Source organism: Grus americana, chromosome Z (genome assembly GCF_028858705.1).
Source record: "Grus americana isolate bGruAme1 chromosome Z, bGruAme1.mat, whole genome shotgun sequence".
NCBI lineage: Eukaryota > Metazoa > Chordata > Aves > Gruiformes > Gruidae > Grus > Grus americana.
In genome coordinates this window covers 39,003,392-39,028,281 of record NC_072891.1, presented here as the reverse complement: position 1 = coordinate 39,028,281, position 24,890 = coordinate 39,003,392, and the positions used below count along the sequence as shown (strand labels likewise).

General features: G+C 37.9%; 1 protein-coding gene across 8 annotated transcripts in view; it reads left to right on the top strand.

The window, feature by feature from the left end:
* Positions 1 to 24,890, top strand: part of PIP5K1B (phosphatidylinositol-4-phosphate 5-kinase type 1 beta) — a 118,605-nt gene that overhangs the window by 82,498 nt on the left and 11,217 nt on the right. For 5 of the 8 annotated variants that reach the window (XM_054810842.1, XM_054810841.1, XM_054810839.1 and 2 more), the window contains 6 exons: positions 1,948 to 2,031; positions 2,129 to 2,177; positions 2,727 to 2,811; positions 7,594 to 7,749; positions 8,513 to 8,657; positions 22,068 to 24,790. In XM_054810842.1, the coding sequence (XP_054666817.1) occupies positions 1,948 to 2,031; positions 2,129 to 2,177; positions 2,727 to 2,811; positions 7,594 to 7,749; positions 8,513 to 8,657; positions 22,068 to 22,236 (688 nt within the window). In that variant the 3' untranslated portion in view covers positions 22,237 to 24,790. Of the gene's footprint in view, positions 1 to 1,947; positions 2,032 to 2,128; positions 2,178 to 2,726; positions 2,812 to 7,593; positions 7,750 to 8,512; positions 8,658 to 22,067; positions 24,791 to 24,890 lie in introns of those variants that run through there. The other 3 variants (XM_054810845.1, XM_054810846.1, XM_054810847.1) reach the window with 1 other exon arrangement.

Below are 24,890 nucleotides of genomic sequence, written 5' to 3'. Positions count from 1 at the left end.
CTGGAAGCAGCCTGATGAGCCATAAGCACAAACTATTTATTAACATTGAAATGGATATTCCTACAGTGGTTATTTTCATCTCAAAGTAGTATACTCAATATGTAGAATTATGTTGCAGTCATTGAGGTACGATATTTCCTGAGATTAAGAACTGCTGCTTTCCTCTAATTTTTCTATCTAGCAAAAACTGCAGTAGAAATTTAAGTGTATAGATGATAGTTATTCTATTGTTTCCTTTGAAATGCATTCAGTGTTAGTGAGAGCATTATGTTTACCATTCTCATTCTATATAATCAGTCCTTCATTATAATGAGGGTTTAATTTCAAATTAAGGATTTACTCTTCTGATTCTCAAGGGACCTGTCTAGGCAAATACAACTTACGATATAGAAACGTGTGCTTAAACCCACAGCAAACAAATGGGAGAATTATGATATTTAGCATTTATAGAGAGTTTCCGGATGTTCAGAGCTCTAGAATATAAATTAGACAGAGCTGAATTTCACTGATTTTTTTTTTTTTACATCATTACTCCCATTCACACAGAAGATGGTGAATGCTCTTGTATGGTGGTAGAGGTATTGCACTGGTGGTTTTGGGGGGTATTGGGATTTGGTTTTGTTTAAGTAAAAACCAAAGCCAATTATATATGTCACTCAAAGTCCCTGTGGTTATTATGTATGGAAACCCACCTCAGGCTCCCATATTGCTTGAGCTAATGTAGTGTTGCCTGAGCAGCATAGTACTGCTGCTGAAAGCCTACTGCAGCAGTTGAGTCCTTCCTTGGCCCCTTGCACGATCTCCTCTCTTGTATTGACATAACTGGTAGTGTGTCAAACCTCACTGAGGTGGATGAAAATAAGACTAGGTCTTAGAAAAAAGTCCCCTAGGCTGACAGAATATAATTTTGTAAGCCACTTAACACTTCTGAATGTCTGACCAGTTAATTGAGCTGGAGCTTACAGTACTGGGGTTTTACAGTAATTTTAACTCCATTTGTTCTTACATGGTTTCCTTTGTGCCTAGAATAATGGACTTCTCCTGGGGTGCAGGGCAAGTTTGAGTAGATGGTAGCCCTCTTTTGTCAGGGGAAGAGACTACTGTGCTTTAGTGGCAGAATGGGGAATGTACTCCCAGCTATGTCTTTGGTAGATGTTTCAGGTGTGTATTATTTGTTTCTCAATTGTTAAAAAAAGATTTGAAGGTATTGCATGTGTTGTGTCTTCAACCTTTTTTTCTTCTGGTTTTGTAGTGGGTATGTCAATGTCAACAAAAGCTGAGAAACTGAAATTTTTTCAGTTTCTGATTCTAAAAACAACGAACCCTTCTTTCTAGGTGGTGGAGTAGGAAAAGAGGGTCTTAGGATGAGCACCTTGTTCTTTAAGGTCATGGCTAGTAAATACTCTGAACCAAGTGGAGATCCAGGCAGTTAGGCTTCTCAGCTTGATACTGTTACTTTTTCAGTCACTAATCTGTCTAAAGAAATTTTGGAAAAGCATATACTTAATTTTTAGTAGAACATATACAAAAGCTTTTCAGACTTGGAGTAATGTGCAGGCTCTCTACAGTTTTGTTACATGTGACCAATAAAGTGACAAAATTCTCCTTTAGCTGGGCAAAATTATTTATTTTCCTTAGTAATAAACTAATGTATACTTTCTTCAATTTTCAGACCATCTAAATATTTAAAATTCTATGTAAAAGTTATCCTAAAATACTCTTTGTTTACAATGGGTATTTACCACCGGATCCCACGTACTTTAGGTTTGCTATTTAAAATCAGTTGTATGCTGAATGACCCACATTTGACTGACTTTGCACTATGATACCTAGTTTTAACGTTGTGCCTATTTCTTTGGGTTTGCAAGTGGGTACTGGTCACCTGCTAACTAATGATCAGAGATGTCTTAAAAGATAATCTAACTACATTTTTGTTGTTTCTCTCAGAATGGGAGGTATTCCAGCTAGAAGCCATAAAGGAGAAAAGCTGCTTCTATTTATGGGAATTATTGATATTCTCCAGTCTTACAGGTAAGTTGAATTTCAAGTTTTTCAGTAAGCTATTCTGAAATTACTTACAAATGTGGAAACTTTATAAAGCAGTTCTGATTTTGTTTTATATGGTTAGGTTAATGAAGAAGCTGGAACATTCTTGGAAAGCTCTTGTTTATGATGGAGTAAGTACATTTTATTTTATTTTTTTAACTGCTTATATTTTAGCTAATGGAACTTTGACTTATATCAACCAGGAAAGAGCTAACTCGGTGTATTTGTAGCCTGCCATCACCACGTGGTTTGGGCTGTTGCTGAAATCTTTTAGATCATTTCTCAATATATGCTCTGATTTTTTTTATATCTTTCAGAAAGCAACTAAAATGATCAGTTTGTCCTTATAACTAACAAAGGACAATGGCCGCTTAAGAGGATATTGATGAATCTGTAACTGAAAAATGTACATAACATGGAAAAAAAGTATTTCAAATGCTAGGGACATTTTGCAGAATATGGCTGTGTAATTCATAACTTATAACTTCATAAATGAAATACCTAAGAAAAGTTCTTGAAGAATTAACCTTTAAAATTGAAAAAACTTGTAGGATTCACTTGTTTTGAGTATGCCTGAAAGGTATGATATAGTTTACCTGAGGTTTTCCAGCTTCTTTCTTGGCAATTCACTTGTGATTGACTTATGGAAAATGTGATCGAAACCTTTTTCAATCTTGTAGGACACTGTTTCAGTTCACAGACCAAGCTTTTATGCAGACAGATTTTTAAAGTTTATGAATACAAGAGTTTTCAAGAAAGTTCAAGGTAAGAAAGTTGTGACTTTTACTCTTTTTAGATATTTTTATAATTTTATACTTTTTATAATGCTCCTGTCTTGGCAATAAAAGAATCCTTTCTTCAACATCATGTAGCACTTACTTTGCCAGAAGTTGGGTTTCTTCACCTGACATAATGGAATTGTACTTTAATATTAAAATTAGAGAATTATTTACACTTGAAGGTGCACAAGTCCATGGGACCTGATGAGATGCATCCACAGGTCCTGGAGGGAACTGGTGGATGAAGTGCTAAGCCATTCTCTATCATATTTGAGAAGTCGTGGCAATCTGGTGAAGTTCCCACTGACTGGAAAAGGGGAAACATAACCCCCATTTTTAAACAGGGAAAAAAGGAAGACCTAGGGAACTACAGTCTCACCTCTCTGCTTGGCAAGATCATGGAGCAGATCCTCCTGGACACTATGCTCAGGCACATGGAAAATAAGGAGGTAATTGGTAACAGCCAACATGGCTTCACTAATGGCAAATCATGCCTGAGAAATTCGGTTGCCTTCTGTAATGGGATTACAGCATTGGTGGGTAAGGGAAGAGCAACTGACGCCACCTACCTGGACTTGTGCAAAGCATTTGACACTCCTGCACGACATCCTTGTCTCTAAATTGGAGAGGCATGGATTTGACAGATGGACCACTCAGTGGATAAGGAATTGGCTGGATGGTCACACTCGAAGTGTTGTCAACAGCTTGATGTCCAAGTGGAGAACAGTGAGTGGCATTCCTCAGGGATCAGTATTGGGACTGGTGCTGTTTAACATCTTTGCAATATGGACAGTTGGATTGAGTGCACCCTCAGCAAGTTTTCTGACAACACCAAGCTGTGTGGTGTGGTTGACACGCTGGATGTGGAAGGGATGCCATCCAGAGGGACCTTGACAGGCTGGAGAGGTGGGCCATGCGAACCGCATGAAGTTCCACAAGGCCAAGTGCAAGGTCCTGCACACGGGTCTGCGCAATCCCAAGCACAGCTACAGGCTGGGTGGAGAATGGATAGAAAGCAGCCCTGAGGAGAAGGTCTTGGGGGCATTGGTTGATGAGAAGCTCAATGTGACCTGGCAATGCGTGCTTGCAGCTCAGAAAGCCAACTGTATCCTGGGCTGCATCAAAAGCAGTGTGACCAGCAGGTTAAGTGAGGTGATGCTGCCCCTCTACTCCGCTCTTGTGAGACCCCACTTGGAGTCCTGTGTCTAGCTCTGGGGTCTGCAGTACAAGAGAGAGAAAGGAGAAAGCTGAAAGTAGTGAACTAAAAAAAAATACAAAATTTAAAAATATTTTAAGTAGAGTGAAGGAGTCTTTAGAAGAAAAAGAGAATTTGAAGTAACCCTAATTATTGATTCCCTATATGCATGATATGTTGTGACAGCTATTCAGGAAAATACTCTTTTGGAGAGTCTTATTAATGAATTGATGGATAACTCCTCTATGAGTTCGTCATGTTACTGAAAGGTAATTCAGTCTGAAACACCGAAGTGCAGAGAAGGATGGAGACAACTGCTGAGATGCATTCAGTGTGTGTACAGTGAGAAGGGCTGTAGGGAAGATCTAATGTACCAGCAAGGCAAAGATGAGTGCTTAGGGTTCACTGTGGCCCAGGCTGGTCTTTGGGAAAAGCTGTCCTGGTTATCTGAGCAATGAGGTTTTTCAATGATTATGGCAAGTGATATAAAACCTTATTCTAAGACATACAGATCAGCTGATTTAGTATGCATCCATACCAACTTACTGCTTTACTGCCAAATTATGTTTTTAAATCTGTGGAGGTGCTGAAATTGCCCCCCACTTTTTTTTTTAGTAAGAGAAGGGCTGTTTCTGCTTAGCCTCTGGAAATCAGTGGTTTGTGAGTGTCAAGAATTAACAAATTCTTGACAAATAAATACAAATCGATTGGCTAGAACTATGTAGTTTACAGGGGAACTTATGCTCTAAAAGGGATCCTAGTTAGCAGTTTGTTAATCCTACTCATGGACCTGTATTTGGTTTGGAGTTGAATGCCAAAATGTAGAATGGACATTTGGCTCAAATACTACAGGAGGAGTATTGAGCATATGGCATTGTATCAAACTAATAGAAGGTGGTTTTTAAATACCTTTTTACCCAATGTTATGCTAGTCTCTTAACATTGTCATTAGTTGTATGGAGTGAGAAACAAGTCTATGTGGATAAGGTAGAAAAAAAATACAAACGAAGGGTAGATTTAAGTGAAACAAGAATGACTACAAATACTAGCACAAATTAACAGCTTAAGTTATTAAATCCTTCAGACAAGAATTAATATAAAAATAATCCAATGTAATATGACAAAGTATAAAGCAAAATTCAACTGAAAGGAGGAAGGAGCCTCCTGAGATTCAGATCTCTTAAACCCTAGAATAATTTTGCCAGAGAACTGCTGGGACTGGTGAGACAATACTCAAAGGAACTCCTCTGCACTGATAGAGTAAGGAGTAGACAACTTGATACTTCTGTCTGTTGGACAAAATAAATGTCTTGTGCAGCCATATATGTTTCCTGAACATTTGAGTCTTCTCTCAGCTCTTTGTAATTCTGACTGCTGGATTTATGTCAGCACAGAACACAACTCATTCTGTATTTGAAAGCTACAATGTACAATGAAGAACATTATGCCTAATTTTCTCTATAAACTTAATTTGTCTGTCTCATTTTTCCAGGCTATTAACCTGTCTTAATATCCCACTCTATTGATCTGCTCTGCATACAAGCTATTAATCTACTTTTATACAGATTAATGGTTCAAATGCGTTATCATTCTTTCATAAAATAAAGAATTGGGAGTGTTCCTGTCTTCAGGAACATTGTTTCTAAACTTTGAGTTAGGCATTTCAGCTTAAACTCTTAAGCCCTGTTCGGAATGTGTGCTTTTTTCAGCTAGTGCACAGAACAAGCCTCCATAACTAACAATAAAAATATATAAGCAGATTCTGCCTTAGCTGCTGAGCTAGCCTCTGCCCATCTACTATGTTATTTTTTTAACAATATCCTGGAGCTACGCATCTGATTCTCTTCTTCAGTCTTTAGCCAAGTGGCTTTGATGCGTTTAATTTGAATTTTGTAGGAGAGATCAATATGAACTGTTGCAGTGCATCTGAAGTAACCTTGCAGCCAGTGCATGGAAGTCAGCAGCTGGCAACTGAAAAACACTAAATGAACTGGCTGGCACCTGGACAAGAACTACAAATGGGTGTAATGGATCAGTAGTAGTAGCAATGATGAGATCATAGGTTTTTCACCCAAAATGCCATTCTAAGTAGGCAGGTCCTGGTAAGAATTATGAAGGGCATGCTTATACCTAAGGATACAAACCATCAGCATTGTGGGGTTTATTTTCAGCTCACTCAGAGCTCAACTGGGAGAGCTTCCTAGGGAAGCTTCCATGGAGGGTAAAGGAGCTAGCAATTGCTGGGAGTTTTTCAAGAACTTTCTCCTGGAAGCACAAAACCAGTTCATCCCCTTTAAAGGTAAGGGAAGTAGGCAGAGCAGGAGACCCCCTTGGCTTAACTGCAAGCTTCTGAGTCTGCTCAAAACCAAAAGGGAAGCATAACAGAGATGGAAAAGTGGATGAGTACCTGTTGAGAACTACAAGGAAGGGCATTGCCAGGTGATGGCAGAGATGCAGTTAGAAAAGCTAAAGTTCAGCTTGAATTGAAATTGGCCAGAGATGTCCAAAACTACAAGAAAGGGTTCTTCAGATATGTAAACAACAAGCAGAAACAGAAGGAAAATGTTGGTCTGCTGTTAAACAGGAGAGGTGAAATAGTCTCCAAGAATGCTGAAAAGGCAGAGGTTCTCAACATTTCCTTCACCTGTGTCTCTACCAGCCCTGTTGGGCCCCTGGCCTTGGGACCCAAAGTCCAGGTTGATGCAAACACAGACCCACCATCAGTGAAGGAAGAGTTGGTATGTGAACTATTACAGGAGCTTGATCCTGGCAGATTGACGGGCCCTGACGATACCCACCCGAGGGCATTAAGACAGCTGGCTGATGTCATTGAGAGGCCACCCTCCACAATCTTTGAGAAGTCATGGAGATCAGGGGATATCCCAGAAGACTGGAAGAAAGCTAATGTCACCCCTATCTACAAGAAGGGTTTAAAGGAGGATCCAGGAAATTACAGGCCCATCAGTCTCATCTTAGTCCCTGGGAAAGTCCTGGAATGAATCCTCCTGGGGGCTATCACAAGTCAAATGGAAGCATGTGATTGGGAACAGCCAGCATGGCTTCACCAAGGGCAAATTGTGCTTGACAAACCTGGTCACCTTCTATGGCAAAGCAACCTGCTTGGCTGATGTGGGGCGAGTGGTGGACATTGTCTACCTGGATTTCTCCAAGGCTTTCTATACAGTTCCCCACAGCCATCTCCCAGAGAAACTAATGTGTTACAGTCTAGACAAGTGGCCTCTGCTGTGCGTGGGGAACTGGCTGACAGGCTGCACCCGGAGGGTTGTAACTTAGTGACTTAGTCAAAGTTGGTAAGTGACTTGATTTTTTTTTTGTCCTATGAGCAGTAAAAAAGCCAGAAAAAGACAAAAGTGCTTCACTCATAGATGAAATAACAATGCTTTTGGCTCTAGTTGTAATATAATATTTGATAAGTGGTTTTGTATCTGGATGTGTTCTTTGTCTGTATTCACAAACTAGCTTTACAGAGTGCTTGCTTTTCTATATGCTGTTAAAGATGTGCAGGAGGATAAGATGACATTATTCAACACCTATGTTCATTTGGTAATGCAGCTTTAAAGTCTTCACCTTCAAAGAAACGGTGCAATTCCATCACAGCCCTAAAAGCAACATCACAAGAAATAGTGTGTACGGTTAGCCAGGAGTGGAAGGATGAAAAGCATGGCATTCTTGCTGAAGGACAAAGCTATGCCAGCCTTGATGAAGAAGGTAATGTCTTTCAAATCAACAGCCTAAACAATGTTTTTTAAAGGAATTCAATATAAGTTCTAGAAGCCCTGTAACTAGAAAGTTTCCAATCTGGCTGATCTTTCAAAACTTCAGAGTCAGGTTATTCTGATGGAGAGAGTTACTAGTCAGTCATATTTGGCAGAATGGACCTTCAAGAGCAAGAGGAAATCAGAATCAAGATTATAGTATTATGTTAATCTTTTGGATTTCAGGGGATCCTGGAAAAATTTATCCAGCCCAGGTAGTGGCTTAAGGCCAGAGCCAATGCTATTCTTTTCACTGACGTTTAAACAAACATGTCACATGAAGTGTTTTGAAGCTCAGCTCATTATTCCTAGAGTCTCTTTGAAGAGATACAGACTTTGCCCCTTTCAGAGCTCATCTGCAGCTAGGCTCAAAGGAGAACTAGCCTCCCAATTCAATCTGAAAACTGGGGCCTGGTAGTGTAAGACCAGTCCCAGAACTTAGAAGAATTCATCAGATATTATGACTGTTTAATATTTGACCTTGGGGTTGCTCTGTATGCTGCTGAATATACTGACTAGCAGCTGAAATTCCCCCTGTAGCACAAAAGAGCGCAGGTGTGGGCACATAAATATTACAATCTCATCAATTCAAACATATTAAGAAGCTTCAAGAAGCTGTTGAGAGCACTATGTGACTACATACACTTGCATAAAGATTCTTGGATTTGATTTGAAATTAAATTTGTTAATGTTTTTCTTCATTTTTGTGTATGCAGTACTAGATTCACGCCACCAACCGGATCTAGTGCCAAGCACTCCATCTCTGTTTGAAGCAGCTTCCTTGGCAACTACAATTTCTTCTTCTTCCTTGAATGTAGATGAGCATTATCAAAATGATCAACCTGTGCTCTGTTCCAGCAGGTAAAGGCTGTATATGTGGTAGAGGATTCCCCAGTGTTTTGCTAAAAGTCTGACAATGTGTGCAATGAAGGGGGCTCTGCAAAAGAAAAAGCAGAAGGGGCAAATGTCTCTGTAGCTCAGTCTTGAACCTCTCCAGTGAAGGAAGGATGCCATACGCCCATAGGATTTATTATGTATTTGCTTGTTCTTGTACGTGTTATGATTGGGGTCACAAAATAGAAAGCATAAACACAGCAAAAAAGTTATAGTATACTTTGAATTTTTTGTCACGTTCCAAAACTAAACTGGGCATCAAAAACTTGCTTAGTCCTTAGTCTGTATCATAAACTGAACTACATTAAAAACAAGGTAGGAAATACTTGTTGTAACTTGGTTGTAGCCTAAAACAGCTACAGAAAACTGTGATGTGCTAGGAAAAGAGACCTACTTTCAAGTTGATCTTTATTCTCAATTTACAGTGCTGAATGGTCTACTTTAAGTTCTTTCAAAATGACCACTTTCTGAAGTGAATTTCTATGAAACTTCACCCATAGATGTGATTAGAGCCAGTCTAATTTTAACCCAGGAAGGATAAAACCAAGAAAGTCTCAAGAAAAGTTGTGCAGATGCTTGTGAGCTAGCTTGAATGTGATTCGAGTTGTTTGAATATACTTTAGCCATGACTGTCCAATACCATGCTTATGCCAGTTAGTCTTGTTGGGAGATCAGGTGTGCAAGGTAGAGTACAGCACGTGCACAGATGAAGTGTGCTGTGTTGTGTAGTCTTGCCTGCTTGTGGATCTCCTTACCATGTGCCATACTAGAGAACAGCCATTTCTTTGTTTTTGTCAAGAAGGGTAACTGCTGTGAACTCAAGTGTCTTGAATTTTGTTTGGAATAATTTGGAATCCGGGACTACACAGTGTCTATATAAATTTGTTAAGCTTACTCATGTGCCAAGATGTAGTTCTTTACTTTAAACTGCTTGCTGTCCAAGAAGATTTTTACTTTAAAAGCAGTCTTGAGCCAGTAGGATTTTACCTTCTATTAAAATTTGACCAACTGCATTTTCATAAGAAGTAAAATGAACTTGCAGAGTTACTTGATCAAGGTGATATTTGCAGCTTCCATTTTCATTAAGTTGAAATAAATCTCACTCATGTGGCATCTTCCATAGGTCTGATGTTTTGCTATAAAAAAATTGAAATGAGCTATGGTTTGGGGTGTAACAAAGATGAAGTTTTAATTACAGAGCCATCACAAGCTGTCCCAAAAACATATCTACACAAGCTTTAGGAAATAAAATTACTAGTGAATACACATTAGTAGAAATAGAGCTCCTTGAATTCAACTTCTGTCAGTCTTGTCCAGTTTGTGACAAAGTTAGCTGTAGGACTTCAGTATTCCATGATCTTTTACCAAGTTTTAGTTTTGCTAGAAATAAGGTAATAGAGTACTGGGGTTTTTTGTTTGCTTTAAGCATCAAATAAAACTACAGAACTACTTTGTCTTAGCATCATTCAGCAAAGGAGAACTGCAGAGTTGTCTGGGTAAAGAGTTCAGATCTACTGCAAACAAAACATTTCAAATACACTTTATTCTCCATAAATTAATTGTAGAGAAAAGCTATGAGTAAGTGCATGATATTTTCCTGTAAAGATATTCCAAAATAATTCTAAAATAAATAAGGTTTTTAGTAGATCTACACTCTGGTTGTATGTTAAGACTTGCTTACTCTCCATTTGTGATTCGGTCCGTGAAATAACATAAAATGTAGTACATGTTGTCAGTTATGCAATTACCCTGCACATCCTTATCTTACAAAATCAGACTGGAACTGTAGTGCCTGCAGTCCAGGTTTGCATTCTTTCAATCCTTCAGTACAACAGGACACATTCTTTAACACAGCAGACCTTGTACCAGCATTGATCGATGTGTGGCTCCCTCCATGTCTTGTGTTAAAACAGAAGATCTTGCCCCGTAGCCAAGAGAGCTGCCATGGGGGCTGACCAACAAGCATCCATGGTCGTCTAGATGTATCCTTTTCAGCTAGGGCCTGGTGGCAATTTTTTCTCCTGACCAAGTACTGGTTCATGTCACAATGTATGATGCATGAGGATTAGCTTCCCTGTCATAGCTAGCAGCTTTCTTTTAGGATTTAAGAAAGCTGCTAAGGATGCTCTGTATTAAACTTAATTTCCCCAAGGTGATTCTGGGCACTTGCAATTTTGCACCCACCTCTGCTTTCTGGATCAGTGCAGGGAGGTTCTTCCTTCTTGATGGCACTGAATAATATATCCAGGTGAAGTTTTATTTATGCTTTTATGGTACATAGGAGGAACTTCAGTCTTCCCATTAGAAAAGGTGTCAGGGAAATAAAAACACCAAAAACCCCATGCTACAATGATGCATTGAGTTGTAGATATCTTAAATTTTTCTCGCTGGAGTTCTGCTTTTAAGTATTACAAAATGTTGTGATGTACTACTCATCACTTCACCATTTGTCTCTGATAAACAGAAAGCCCGGAGCAGTCTTTGAAACAAAGCCTGACTTAATGATTTGTTTACAAATATGAGCTTGCTTTCAGTCTTTAAATATGTAATTGACTATGACATTCTGCTTCAAGTTATTTAATAGAATTACAGTTTAGTATCTTCTTTGTCAGGCTTCTTCCTCCTCCTTCACAGTGTCCTGGCACAAAGTAGAGAGTACACAAATTACCTTTTAACCAGTCAGAAATCTCTGGTTTAGGGTAATAAAGGGAGATAATCTTGCTTTCATAGTAATAACACAGTATCTATACAGCTCCTTGACTCCTGTTAATGCTAATGAACAGCATGTGTCCATACTAGTGAGAAGACAGATGCAGTTATTTACCTCATTAAAAGGAGAGTAGTAATACTTTTGGATACCTTGAAGCACATGCTGTATTTTTAACTTTGTTTTTTTCTTTTGAAATTACCCTCTATTTCAATTAACCATGAATGTAATTATTCTCCAAGGACAGCGAAGTGGCATTTTATATAAGAAAGAAGCTCAGTACCATCTCTCCTCGAGGGTGTTCAGCACTCATGGTACTAAGCAAGGAACTGCTGACACTGTGGTTAAGCAGACAGATGACTTGCTAAGCTGGAACCCATTCCTGAGGCTGTATCATGTGATGAAGGTTTATGTAGACTTGGCTTAGTACAAGATTAGAACTAGCATAACTAATTGGTAGATAATGCAGAGCTGCATTTAGGGACTTGTGATTAAAGCAAAAAAGAAAGACTGAGCAGCAGTCATAAACATACAGCTTATTAGGAGTGTTTTTCCAGACTAATAGCCGATTATTTTTCAGCAAGTTATTCCTCAGTCCTTGAAGAGTTAGAGGAAACTCAAGGTGTTACCCAGGCAGTGTGAAGAGGAAGTGGTAAAACTAGTGAATGAAGGATTAGTGGGGAGGGGAAAGTGGCTGTATTTTTCAACATAAAGGGAACTTTATCTAAAAAAAGAAAGTAAAAAGGAAAAAATGGACAAACATGACATATGTTATTCAGCAAATGTGGGCTTTCTTGTTTGTCAGAAGACAACTGGTTTCTGTTCTATGAAGCTGTTTCTCAGTCAAGTGGTTCTGTCATAAGCAATGTCAAGAATTCATTAGGAAGAGAGCAGAATTCACAATTTATTGCTTCTTATTAAAATTTTCAGAGATTTTCCACTCCTCCTCAAGTAGGTTTATATTTGGTGCAGAGATATGTTAGTACCTAAAAGATCTGTTTTCTACTATAATTTGTTCAGTTTTGAGTCCACATACACTTCTTTGAAAGAGTTTACTTTTTCTTAGGAAGTGTAATACTTACATATTATATCAGGGATTATTTTTATAGCAGAAGTGATAACAGATTTTTTTCCCTCTCCAGGTAAAGTTTTCCTAATAAGTACTGATGAATTAAATTAAAGACGACAAATCTGAATGTCCTGAACAGCATGACTGTTGTCTCAGTTGACATTGCTTACACAGTTGCAAAGAGCTGAAGGAGGTTAATGCCTTTACAGCTCCTTCTGGAAAAGTTTTAAACAGGAGTTTCAAGATACAACAGAAAGTCTCTTTGCAATGTGTCTTTCAGCAGGTCTCATGGCTTCCAGTCACAAACCCAAAAATCCCATGATGCATAAAGGGGGTACTTCACTCTTTAAAGCAATGCCAAGATACTGTGGGTTATATAAGGAGGACTGCTGAATTCTTCTGATATGTTTGAGCCTAGGAAAATAATCTATATGAAACAAATTCTTGTTTCTTTAGGCATTCTGTACTTCCTTTCTGTAAGATACGTAGAATGGACTTCTGCCTTCTCTTTCTCCTTCTTTCTGTTTCTGTCTGTTTCAGTTGTTTGCCTTACCTTTGCATTGCTGTTTTTCTGTGCAGACCACTTGACATTTTGGAAGGCTTTGAGGGGTTGTGGGTTTTCTTTTTCCTCTAACACAGTCAAAACTTCCTGAAGCATCCAAAATTTGAATTGAAATGTCCTATGACTAGATAGTCTATCAAGCAACCTTTTCAAAGACAGCTTAGAAAATAAAAGTAAAACCTTCTGCTGTTTTTTCAGTGGAAGGGATTTGTAGGTATGTTTTCCTGTTGTAAGGAATACTTAATCACACCTTTTGACAGTGTGGTTTTCTATGTAAACAAGCTTCTGTGTGTTAGGTTTAAATGTTCTGTCTGTCCACTCACCACCCTTAGCTTCTGAAGCTTAGACAAATTTGCCTGAATCTGATTCAAAGTGGATTAAATTCATGCAAGCTTCATGAAAATAAGCAGCTAGATGGAGAAAAAAAGAGTTGAATGCTCTAATGCTAGGAACAGATGCATTGAGACACATTGGGGAGTGCCCATGGGAAAGAAAGAACATTTGACTATGAAGCAACATGTAATTGTGGTTTAAAGAAAAACAAGGCTTCCCAGTTCCCCTATGATGGAATTACTTTTGCTTCTTTTTTTTCTTTTTTTAATTAAGAACCAAGATAAAATAGACTGCTTTAGCAAGAGGAGGGTACCAGCACAGTTGACCACACTGATTGTGGCTGATCGTTATTGAATGGGAGAGAGTAACTGTAAAAATGTTTTTTCTGCTTGGCTTTTCTTTTTCAATCTAAAAATTAAGGATGAGAACTCAGTGCACTGTTGAAATTGCACAAAACCTCTTTCCCACTGAAGTGTTCTTTCTGATACACTGTATATAGGGATTCCTCTTGTTCTCTCCTGTGCTGCCCCCCCCCCAGTTTATCTTTGCCTTACTAGTAGTCTGCATTAAAACTGGCAATCAATGCAGCTGTGATCATGCTGTTGTAGAAATTTTTACTTTTAGTTACCAACTGCTGACAGCAGTTAACTGCTGTTAAGAGATTAATTATGGGATTTATTTTTTTTACTCTTATGCAGAAGTTCCAACTACATGTCAGTTATTTAAAAGAAAAAAAAGCTGACACTGGTAAATCTCATTAATGTGCTGTTAGAAGCTGTATTTTCTTGTATCTGAAGAGCTTTATGCTTTAAGGTATACTGCGTTCTTTTTTTTCTTCCTATTATAGGATTACAGCTGTAGTAGTTAGACATCTAAATGCTAATGCATAATGTCTAAAAGTGTTCAGGGGTTCTTAATCAAATAAACAATTTATGTTTATTTGCTTATTCATTATGCTCTGTAGGAACAATACTGTGACAAGTTTAATAGAGCAAGAAACTTGGCAGAAAAGCAGATTGAAGAATACTGGTTTAAAGACCGTAACACTACTACCTGCAGTCCTGAAGAAGCATCAAAAAAAAGCATTTGTTGGACAAAAGACTAATACATATTTCATGTAATCTTACAGTTTAATATTTTCTTAATGATATAGGCTGGCATTAGAAGATAACAATGCCATCTAAGTGAACAGAATTTGCCCCTCCCGGAGTTGTTGGAAGCTAATATTTGGGCTTATTGTAGTTGATTTAAGAAGTGTTTGTGGGAATAGAAGAGAATCTTTCTTGCCATGTAAATGCTTGTCCTGGAAACGTACCAAAATACAAAATTTCAGTCTCTGGCTTCAAATGTGAAATGTAAAGCTAATCTGGATTATGCACTAGTTTCATTAATTTACTAAGGCATGTCTAAATTTCAGTGGTTTAAGTATCATACCTATACCTAGTATGATGATCTTTTTCCTGTGGAGTTCATAGTCTTAAAAAAGATTAATCTGAAATTTGCTTTTGCTACTAGCTTTTCACTGAAGTCTAGCTTGTAATAGTTACTTTCATAGCCAGAGGAATACTGAGTAATCCTGAAATTCAGTGTAAATGGTTAAGGATTATCAGTCATTAGAAGCAAGTACTGAGTGGTTAGTATTGTTACGGTGGGATCAGTGAGGCATCTAGATTTTCTGAAAAAGAAATACAGTTCTTTCTCCATTTAAAGTTTTCTGAGCCATTTACACTTAATCTTTTAGTTATTGCAATATTAGAGAATGCTTAATAATGTATGAGGCTGGAAAAAATTAGTCTGTGTGGTTATAATGCTGCTCTACTGATGTATTATTTGTGTGACATTACTCTTAATATATTCAGTATTTTTTTGTATAGGTATTGGGATTCAATATTAAATACCATATAGCAAGTAAGAATTCAGAACAGACATTAACTCCAGCAAAACAAGGACAGCTGACTGATTCTCAGATGTAAACTATTTGCTTGCCCACTGATATTCTGAGGCTTGTGCATAAAATAAAGGCTAGAAACTCTAAATAGAAATTATTAGTAGCTGTGGCAAAACGAGAGGCTTTGTATTTTGCCATGTTATATTTACCCTTATTGGAGATTCTGAATAATTTTCAATTATTTAACTGTGAAGGTGGCAAGAAAGCAATAAGAAAGAGAATTTTTTAGAGGATGTAGCATGAGTATTTCCTCAATGAAATTTTGTGAGATAGGCAAGTATTTTGTAAAGCAAAGGTGTTGTCCCTAGACTGGATCAGTGCTGTCCTGAAAGGCAAAGGTCGGTGTCCCTGACAATGGAAGAAGGACCTAACAAGGACTAAAGGACTAGTCCTGTGAACACAAGTTCTTCAGTCTGCTTGGAGCAAATGATCCAATGTGGTGGTTTGTAATTAACCTCGAATGAACCTTTAATTTCACCTGTTCCTGCTCCAAGCCTATAGATATATATTTGATATGTAAAAGGTACATAGTTTTTTCAGAAAAGTAGCTTAAGCAATTTCATAGATGACTGTATTTCCTGTTATGAAAGTTCGTCCTCTCAAAACATCGCTAGAAAAAATACCACTGCTACATAATTCAACAGGATATTGACCAAACCATAATAATAATAGAAGAGAGAGCAGTAAATATAGTACCCTGTTTACATTGTACCTGTTTAATTTATTTTTTTTCTCAAAGGTACTGTCTAGAAGTTTCTGATAAAAGTTCTGGTGAATAACAAGAGATGTCACCCCCTGCTTTTCGAGTGTTTCCTCAATTCTAGTGCTATATAGATAGGTAGCCTCAAAGCAGAGTGAGGAGACTCAGTTCCAAGTTTTATTTCACTTTCATGACTGAGGGACCCTTCTTTTGGTAAAAGGTTCACCAGGTGGCTCCAACCATTCAGACAAATAAAAACCTGAAAAATGGATGTTCTGTTTGCAGTAGGCCAATGTACATCTGAGGTTCTGCTGGTACTTTGATGTTACCTGACCTTCCCATCAGGTAACTGGTATTTGCAATTGTTAGGGAACAGACATTGGTAGACCTATGGAAGAAACAGGAGCTCAAGAATGTGTCCTTCACCAGCAAACATATATATAAATTTTTAGTGGATTTTTTTAAATATCACTGTTGTAAGTGTAAAAACAGCACTATGTATCTGAAAGCAGTGAGTCTTCCCATAATTTGCACCAAATTGCAGTATCATGAAATGCTCAATGTGGCTTCATACTTGGGTTCTCTGTTCTGTCTTCCCTTGGGATGTACTACTATATCATAAGCCAGTCTGCAGAATTATCATAAACTTCATCAACATCACTTTAAAGAGTGATGAGTTATCATTTTCATGTTTTCTAATTTGATGGGATCCTTTGCCTTATCATGCTTGATGAACAGTGTGACATAATGTGACATTACAGTCTGAACAGTGTGTTGGGGGTTGCTTTTTTCTTTTTGGTACATTTTAAAAGCAGCCCCTTATGTTGCTGTGAGCTTTCTTGTGAGGATCTCTGCATATCTACTGAAGTAGGAATGCCTCAGTCTGTGCGTACTAAATTAGTTGGATCTAATTCCATTCAGCTGTTGATACCCTGTTTGCAGCACTTTTTGTTGTAATTTGTTTTAATAAAGCTCTTTACAGAAAAAAAAGTTTTATAAATTATTTAGCCAATGTTTCTGGAAGTAACTTAGTTGTTTATAAGTAGAAAGAAAAATTAAAATTCTTTTAACTTGAAGTTTAAAATTATTGTTAGTTAAATACTCAGATGTGCATGTGAAACTCCAGTGGTAATAGTAATTATTTAATGCATAAGGAAATGTTTCCATGACTGAATTTGTCCCTCTACATGCTGCTTTTCATATGCTGTACTCATCCTTTCAAGGCTAACTTTATTACCTTAATTTTTTCTGGTGATGAGGATCCAGAGCAGCTTCTCAGAACAGACTTTGAGTGTAGATCCCTCCAAGGGCTGATAGACATTGGTGTGTACCTCTCAGTGGATTTGGCTGTTAGTATTTTGTAATCTAGACTGAGTTCCTAAATTCTGATTGCTTACACCACCTCTTTTCAACTACAATGTCAGGTACAACCTACTATGTCAGGTACAAAAATGACAGGTCTCATGATTTTAACTGGCACCTGCAAAGGTGCATAGGTTTGCCTGTCATGAAATTGATGTGCTTACTGTGATGTTTACTGATTCACGTGTCATGGTTTGCCATTAGGGTTAGTGTAGTAGCACAGATTCACTGTCAGATTCCTTCACTTGAAGCAGCATTTAGATCAGTCATACCTATTGTTTTCTCAGGTCTGTAGTTTTGAAGTTTGTCAACAGAGTTATTGAAATATTACAAGGGAGTTTTACTACATTTGACCTACTTTTTTTTCAGACACACATGTAATTTATAAAAATTAAATACAAGGTTGGGTTTTAGAGGTGATATAATATTTCTACACTGTAAACATTAGACTAATTCATTTAGTTCAACAGCTCTGTAAATACCTGTTGTCCCTGTTCATTTATATGTATGCAGGATGGATTTTCTGAAACAGTTAGTATTGAGTTGTACCTTAGAACAATAGTTTTACTGCTTATTTATCCTACAAGTTATCCTACAACGCAGAGATTTTAAAGATCAAAACTCATGATGCAATGAGCTGATAATTTTTTCAAAAGCTTTATATAAGAGTCTTCAAACACATCAGACTTTGCAAATGTGCTGCTATTTAGGGGATAAATATTCCGTGGCATATGTAACAGGAAAGAGTATTTCATGTCCAAAAATAGACATCAAAGCCTATTTTTATTACAGCTCTTCACAATGGTGGAGACACAGTGGCTCATTCTAATTAATGGCTGTTGTATTTTGGCATTATTTGAAAGAAGCTGATATAATTATATTCTTACAAGAGCTGTTCTTCACACTGCACGAGAAAAAAAAAAACCACAAAACAAACAACAACAAAGAACTAAAACCAAGATACAGCTCAAACTTCTGCTTTGGTCAGTTGTTACTACCTGGCACTGTTTCTGTCATTCTTCAAAGGTTGTGCAATGACTTGGAAAGGAGACTGAAGAGTTCTGCCTGTCCTGCAGGCTGCCTTGCAAGTAGACACATTGTGATAAGTGATATTTGTTTTTCCATGAAGAAATCAGGAATCTTTTATTTCTAAAACTGTCACTTCAGTTTAGTGTAAATAAAATATGAAGGACAGAAATAGTAATTAAAATTTGGGAGGGTTTGAAGGACACCAGTCATTATTATTATTATAGATAATCCTGTCTGCTTATGCTAGTTCTTTGACAAAGTCTAATTTTTTTTCCTTATTCCTTAGAAACTTAATAGGATCTTACATATGTCATCCTTAGCTTAAAATGTGTAAAAGTTATGCTGTTCTACAAATCTGTGGAAAGTGGGTCTTACTTAATTGTTCAAGCTGAAGATCCTGTGCCTAACACTCCATTTTTCATATTTGCAAGTAGCAATCCTTAACAATCTTTAACTTTTTGAGCTAATTTGAGTGAGGATTTTTTTACATCTCGTGTCCAAGAGAGCATTTTAGAAGGACTTCAGAAAATGAAGGTTTTCTTTTATTTTCTACACAAGAGGAAGAGAACTTAAGCCTAGTTTTTGATCAAATGTGTTGAAGTGTGCTGATTTAGAAGATCAAAGTATGGCTTTTCTCCTTGCTTCAGCGTAAGGACAAAAAATGCTTCTTAAAATAGGATCTACATTAACACTAAGATTGAGACCTTAAAAAAAAAAAAAAGCTGCTGCTTCTCCCCCTTCTCATACAAAAATTGGAAATTTTGTTCTTATGCATATCTTCATGTAGTTCATAATCTACCAGTTGGGATGCATGTTTTTCGTGCTGTCATTGCAATGCAAGTACAACAAACAAAACGATTGTCGTATTCTGCTGTGAAAATTATTTCTAACTAAGCAGCTGTGACTATGAAGGTGTTATTACATTATTACACATAAGTCCTATACTGCAGTTGCAGCAGATTTCAGCTCCTGGCAGAAGTGGTTGCTTTCATACTGACACCAGCATGGGCTCCAACATGGCAGTGACTTGAATTTCCACTTTCTCCTTCATACACGTTACAAATTAGCTTCCCAGACTGGACAGTTCATAGAGAAAAATGTCCAGTTATTGAACTTAAGGTATATGAAAGAAAGCTGTGTCTTGCAACAGTTTTCCTACGCTTCTTTTAATAAACAATTCTTCATGCAGGAGATGAGCCTTACTTGCAGAATTTATCTCTAATTATTCAGTGTGAAAGTCACAGCAGCAAGGAGATTCCTATCTGCCGAAGTTGTGGATCTTTGATTGTAAGAAAAAAGGTGGTCTGGCATATGTGTTGTTTCATTCTCTTCTTTTATGCCTGATTTTGTTCAAGGGACTTTAGTTGCTGCTGGTTTTCTGTATGTAAGATTACTATGTATTTGTACATCCTTCTGCCCCTTTTCTCCCTTTTCTTTCTGTATGTTAATATATATATAACACATTATTTGTTTCTATATATTAAATCTCCTTTGTAGGAAGTTCACTACTAAATAACCAAATTCTGACATTTATAGGAGCTCTTCTTTGACTTAGCATGCTGGTTTTGTTTCAACCCTCATTTTCTGCCTGCGGAGTGTATTTCTGTAATGGGTAGGAAAAGAGGCACACTCCAAACAGGAGATGGCATTGTCTTTATTCTATGTTATAGGTAAAACCGGTAGTTTAACAATCCCAAGACCAAGTGCTGAACTCGCATTACTGTTGTTTGCTATTCACAGCAAGCTGTGAAGCAACATAGATTATATTTAACAAACTAAAAGCAAAAGAAACTCAGTGCCTTCTAATGGAAAAATGAGAGGAGAGGAAGAAAAGTGTCACGTTAAGCCAGTGAATTAAACTGAAATAATAGGGAGGACTAGGTCTTAGTCTTCTGATACATGAAGGGTATAAAATAAAATGTCACTGGGGTAAATTGCAGAATCCTCACCTTGTCTTGAGTTCAGGTTCCAGAGGTTTTCTAGAAGTGAAGGAAGTTAAAAATAGTAGTGAAGGTGGCAGTGATATGGCCTGATATGTATATGAAAGGAATAACTATTTCTTTTTTCTTTTTTGCTTTTAAACCTAACCCAATGCAGGAATTAAAGCCAGGTATACACCACAGCCTGCTCAATTTGCTTTACAGTTAGTAAGACAGAGCAGTATTTTCCAGAAGGAAGGGTTGACCACTGGGTTTGCGTATTTTTATAGCAGTAGTAGCTGCTCACTGCACATTCATTTAGTATCACACAGTTTTCATGTATGGGCCTTTGTACGTTCAGAGGCCTGAACTGTGCAACAGTGGAGATCAAAATTCTACAAGCAAAAGTGACTATCTCCACCCTCCCCTTGTGCCAAGCGTAGTATCTTTCATGCCAGAGCTTATTTTGTGGGTGATGATAAAACATAGTCTAGCATTTGGCAACAGCCCCTTTTTTTTTTCCCTTCCTGTCTGCCCTCCCCCCTTCAGTAAAATGAAGCATTGGCAGAAAACTGATGTGCTAAAGTGTTGCTCAATAGAATACAATTAATGGATGTGAGAGAAACGCTACTAAATTAGTGGGAGCTGGGTCACCCTCGGGACAAAAGAAACAGTCTTCTATTGGAAAGGTGCCTAATATGCTGTATAATAGAACATCGTAATGTGGCAAATGTAATGCTGTGCACTTAATACTAATATGACATGAGGGGTGACTGATGAGGGCATGCTGGCTTTGCCCTTTCTGAAATTATATTCCATTTGAAGCATACTTAAACTACAAAGTACTGCAAAGGGAGGGGGGAAATTAGTCATTTCTGGACTGATGGCTGTAACTATATTTTCATACCCAGTTATAATGCAGAATTGTTTGCTTTTTACCTGGTGTGTAAATAGATAAGCACTTTTGAAATACATCTCTGCAAGCTGACAGTTAAGTTTTCAAGGCAGCCTGGAGTCTTAGTTTCTGGCAGCTAGCAAGGACAAGCAATAATGGACACCTAATTCCATTAAAATACCTTTGAGAATTTTGGCTTTGTGGTTCCAAGTGTGTTTACAAAACAAGATTCCTATGTAGTTTCACATTCCTTCTGGATAGTAGAGAACAAAAAATCATATCTATGAATGAAATAATACAGTGCACCTGCTCTGTAAATACCACTTCCTTGCAGAGCTCTACTAATTACAGTGCACTCTTGTTCTCCCACTTCCCCTTTTGAACTGTTGGCTACAAGTGATCAAGTGATCCTTGTATCTGCATGAGAAAGTCCAATGTTACTGTTCCTAATTACTGAATCTTTTTTCCCTGTTTTGAATTAAGAAATGCTGCCAAAATTTACACCATGTGTAATGTGGAAGTAACTTAATTTGAAATTAATGAAATTATCCCACATTTACTGTGACATCGTTTCATTCTTTAAATAAATATTAGAGTTCAGGAACAGTATTACGTCCTGATAAAATTCTAGTTAATGCAAAAATAGAAACTATGGTTTGTGTACATTAGTCAGATATGAGCTGCCAACTATCTAGCCATTGTCAACACATCTGTATTTCTCCATTTACATTCCCTCTTTTCAAGTATTTGCAGCTTTTACATTTGAGAGAAACATATTTTAAAATTTTGAGCTATGACTGATCTCTTGATAATTTGTGTATTTGGTTGACTGTAGTCTCCCTTCTCTTTGCAGTAAAGGGTTGCCTTCAAGTTCAACGTGCACTTTAGAAGACAGTGCCATCTATTTGACATCAGAGCAGAGCACAGTGGAAATGGAAAATGACAATGCTTCAGTTTTGGATGTCTACTTAGTAAGTTGCCAAACTGTTTCTGATGGGCTTTTTCCCCTGTACTTTCTTTGACACTAGGCTCAGTAAGTGACTAAAATACATGCTTAACTTCAAGATCCAGAGGTTCACTGAGGTATTTCTTACATGAGACATATGCTTAAGTACCTTGCCAAAGCAAATCCTTAAAGAATCTATGTGCCTGTTAACTATTGTGTTAATAATGAAACATGCCAAAATGCCTTTCAGTTTTTCTGTACTAGTAGGGGTGTTTTTCCTTATTATTTGTTTTCCACAGGAGAAGCGGGGGGGGAATATTTCTTCTTAATGTTGAGTATTCCACAATGTAGAAATTAAATTTTCTCAGGAAAATTCTGTGTTTACACCAGTGATTCTGAAGCCAGTGAAGTAGAGCTCAATATGAAGTACACTTACTTCCCTTTCTGCTCTGAAGGGTTGTCCAGTTGTGGTGGCTGGAGTATGATTTAAAAATGTACCTTTTCTTTGCTGTTTTGGTTTCTAGTGAGTAGTTTATCTGATTGCTGAAAGATAAGCTGAGGTCTACATCTGTGTTTTGAAAATTCTCTTGGTATTTACAGTTCACATTCCACAGATACAAAGACAGTAGGCACCCAACTCCAGTTCCAGTTGAGTGAATTGTGCATCTAACCCTTTTACACCATTTTGAAAGTCTCAGTATAAATATAGGAGGGAGCGATGTTAAGCTTGGCTGCTTTTCCAAAGGTTTGTTTTCCTAAAGTACAAATTAAGCAATTCTGATACTATCCTAGTAATATTTTCCATCTGTTTTCATAAATAAATGTCTGTGGCCTTTGGGGTAAGAATTGTGCTAGAGAAGAAGGGTCAAAAAGGAAAGTCTGTTTATTAGGTTTCTAGTAAATGTTTCACATAGGCATGGTTGTTTCCTTTATAGATAAAGTTCACTACATTCTTTATTTTTCTTATCTCTAGAGTTTCCTGATTTTTGTCTTAAGAGATCTAGAATATCATATGATCGTAGAACAGTCCAGGTTGGAAGGGACTTCAAGAGATCATCTGGTCCAACCTTTCATGGGAAAGGGAGCCTAGATGAGATTATCTAGCACCCTGTCCAATCACATCTTGAAAACCTCCAGTGATGGGGACTCCACAATGTCCCTGGGGAGGCTGTTCTAGTGATTGATTGTTTGTCCTGAAAAAATTTTTCTTGTGTTGAGATGAAACATGTTTGTGTCTGATCCCCATGCTGTTTCTCTGTAGACCATACCACTGATTTTTTTTTTCCTTCTTAGCCAGAAATGCTTGAGTATATACAGTACCTACTTAAAAGCTACTAATTTAATAGTCCAGCACACTTAAGGCAGTTGTTTCCTATCCTGCCTTCACTGAAACAAGATAGTAGCAAGTACCAGTGGCCAAGATGAAGAATTGACTTAGTTAACTGTGACCTCAAGTAGCCCATTAAATCAGCCTATTCCTGTAGGACTTTTGTTAATTGGGCTTGTTGCTGATACAATGTTGACATGAGTCATCTGTTAAGAGGCACTCACAAATCCTAGAATGTTATGGGAAAGGGACAAATGAGTAATCATATGCAGCCTAACCTTGCTAGCAGATTAGCTGACTTAGTGAACAGTGCTTTAAACTAATGAACTTGGGGCATAGGATCCTGAGCTCTGACACCTACAACATATTCATAAGGAACAGGGTGGATGAGCACACCTACTAGAGTAGTGGGGAATGCTCCCCAACCCTGTACAAAGGCAAGAATCCCAAGTCCAACCACCTCAAGTGCATATATACTAATGCATGTAGTCTGGGCAGCAACGAGGAGGAACTGAAGCTCCATACCCAGACAGGGACTTATGGTGTGATAGGAATTGCAGAAACTTGGTGTGAAGACTTGCATGACTGGAAGACCACAGTGGATGACTACAAACTCTTTTGGAAAGGTAGGAAGGGAGGAAGAGGACATGAAGTCATACTTCATAAAAAAGAGAAATAAGACTATATGGAGGCAAGCTATGGAGACCACGAAAGTTCTATCAAATGCCTTTGGATCAAGATTAGATGGTTCATCACCAAGGAAATCTTAAGTTAGGTATCTGTTAATGACCTATCCATCTAGGGTAATGAGGCTGATGAAACCTTACTTTGGCTGCTCAAGGAAGTCTTAGGCCAACAGAACCTGGTCCTCATGGGTGACTTCAGTTACACAGACATCTGTTTGGAGAACAACATAGCAGTGCACAAGTTGTCCATGAGATTCCTGGAATGCATGAGGACTGCTTCCTGCTGCAGGTGCTGGACATGCCAACTAGGAACAGTGCATTGCTAGATTTATTGCTTACAAACTGAAAAGATGTACTTGACAGTGTAAGTACCAATGATAGCCTTGGTTACAGCAATCACAACATCGTGGAGTTTGATCCTGCTGAGCATACTGAGGACTAGAAGTAGGACAAAGGCCCTGGATTTTAGAAGGGCCAGCTTCAATATGCTCAGAGCCCAGATGCGAGGGATTCCATGGGAAGCGTGCATGGAGGGCAAAGGAGCTTGTGAGTGCTGGGACTTTTTAAAGAACAGCCTCCTGGAAGCACAAGAGCAGTCCATCGTCTACAAAGTGAAAGGAAGAAGGCAGAACAAGAGACCACCCAGGCTTAACAGTGAGCTTTTGGATGTGATAAAAGTGAAAAAACAGCATACCACCTATGGAAAGGTGGCCAAAT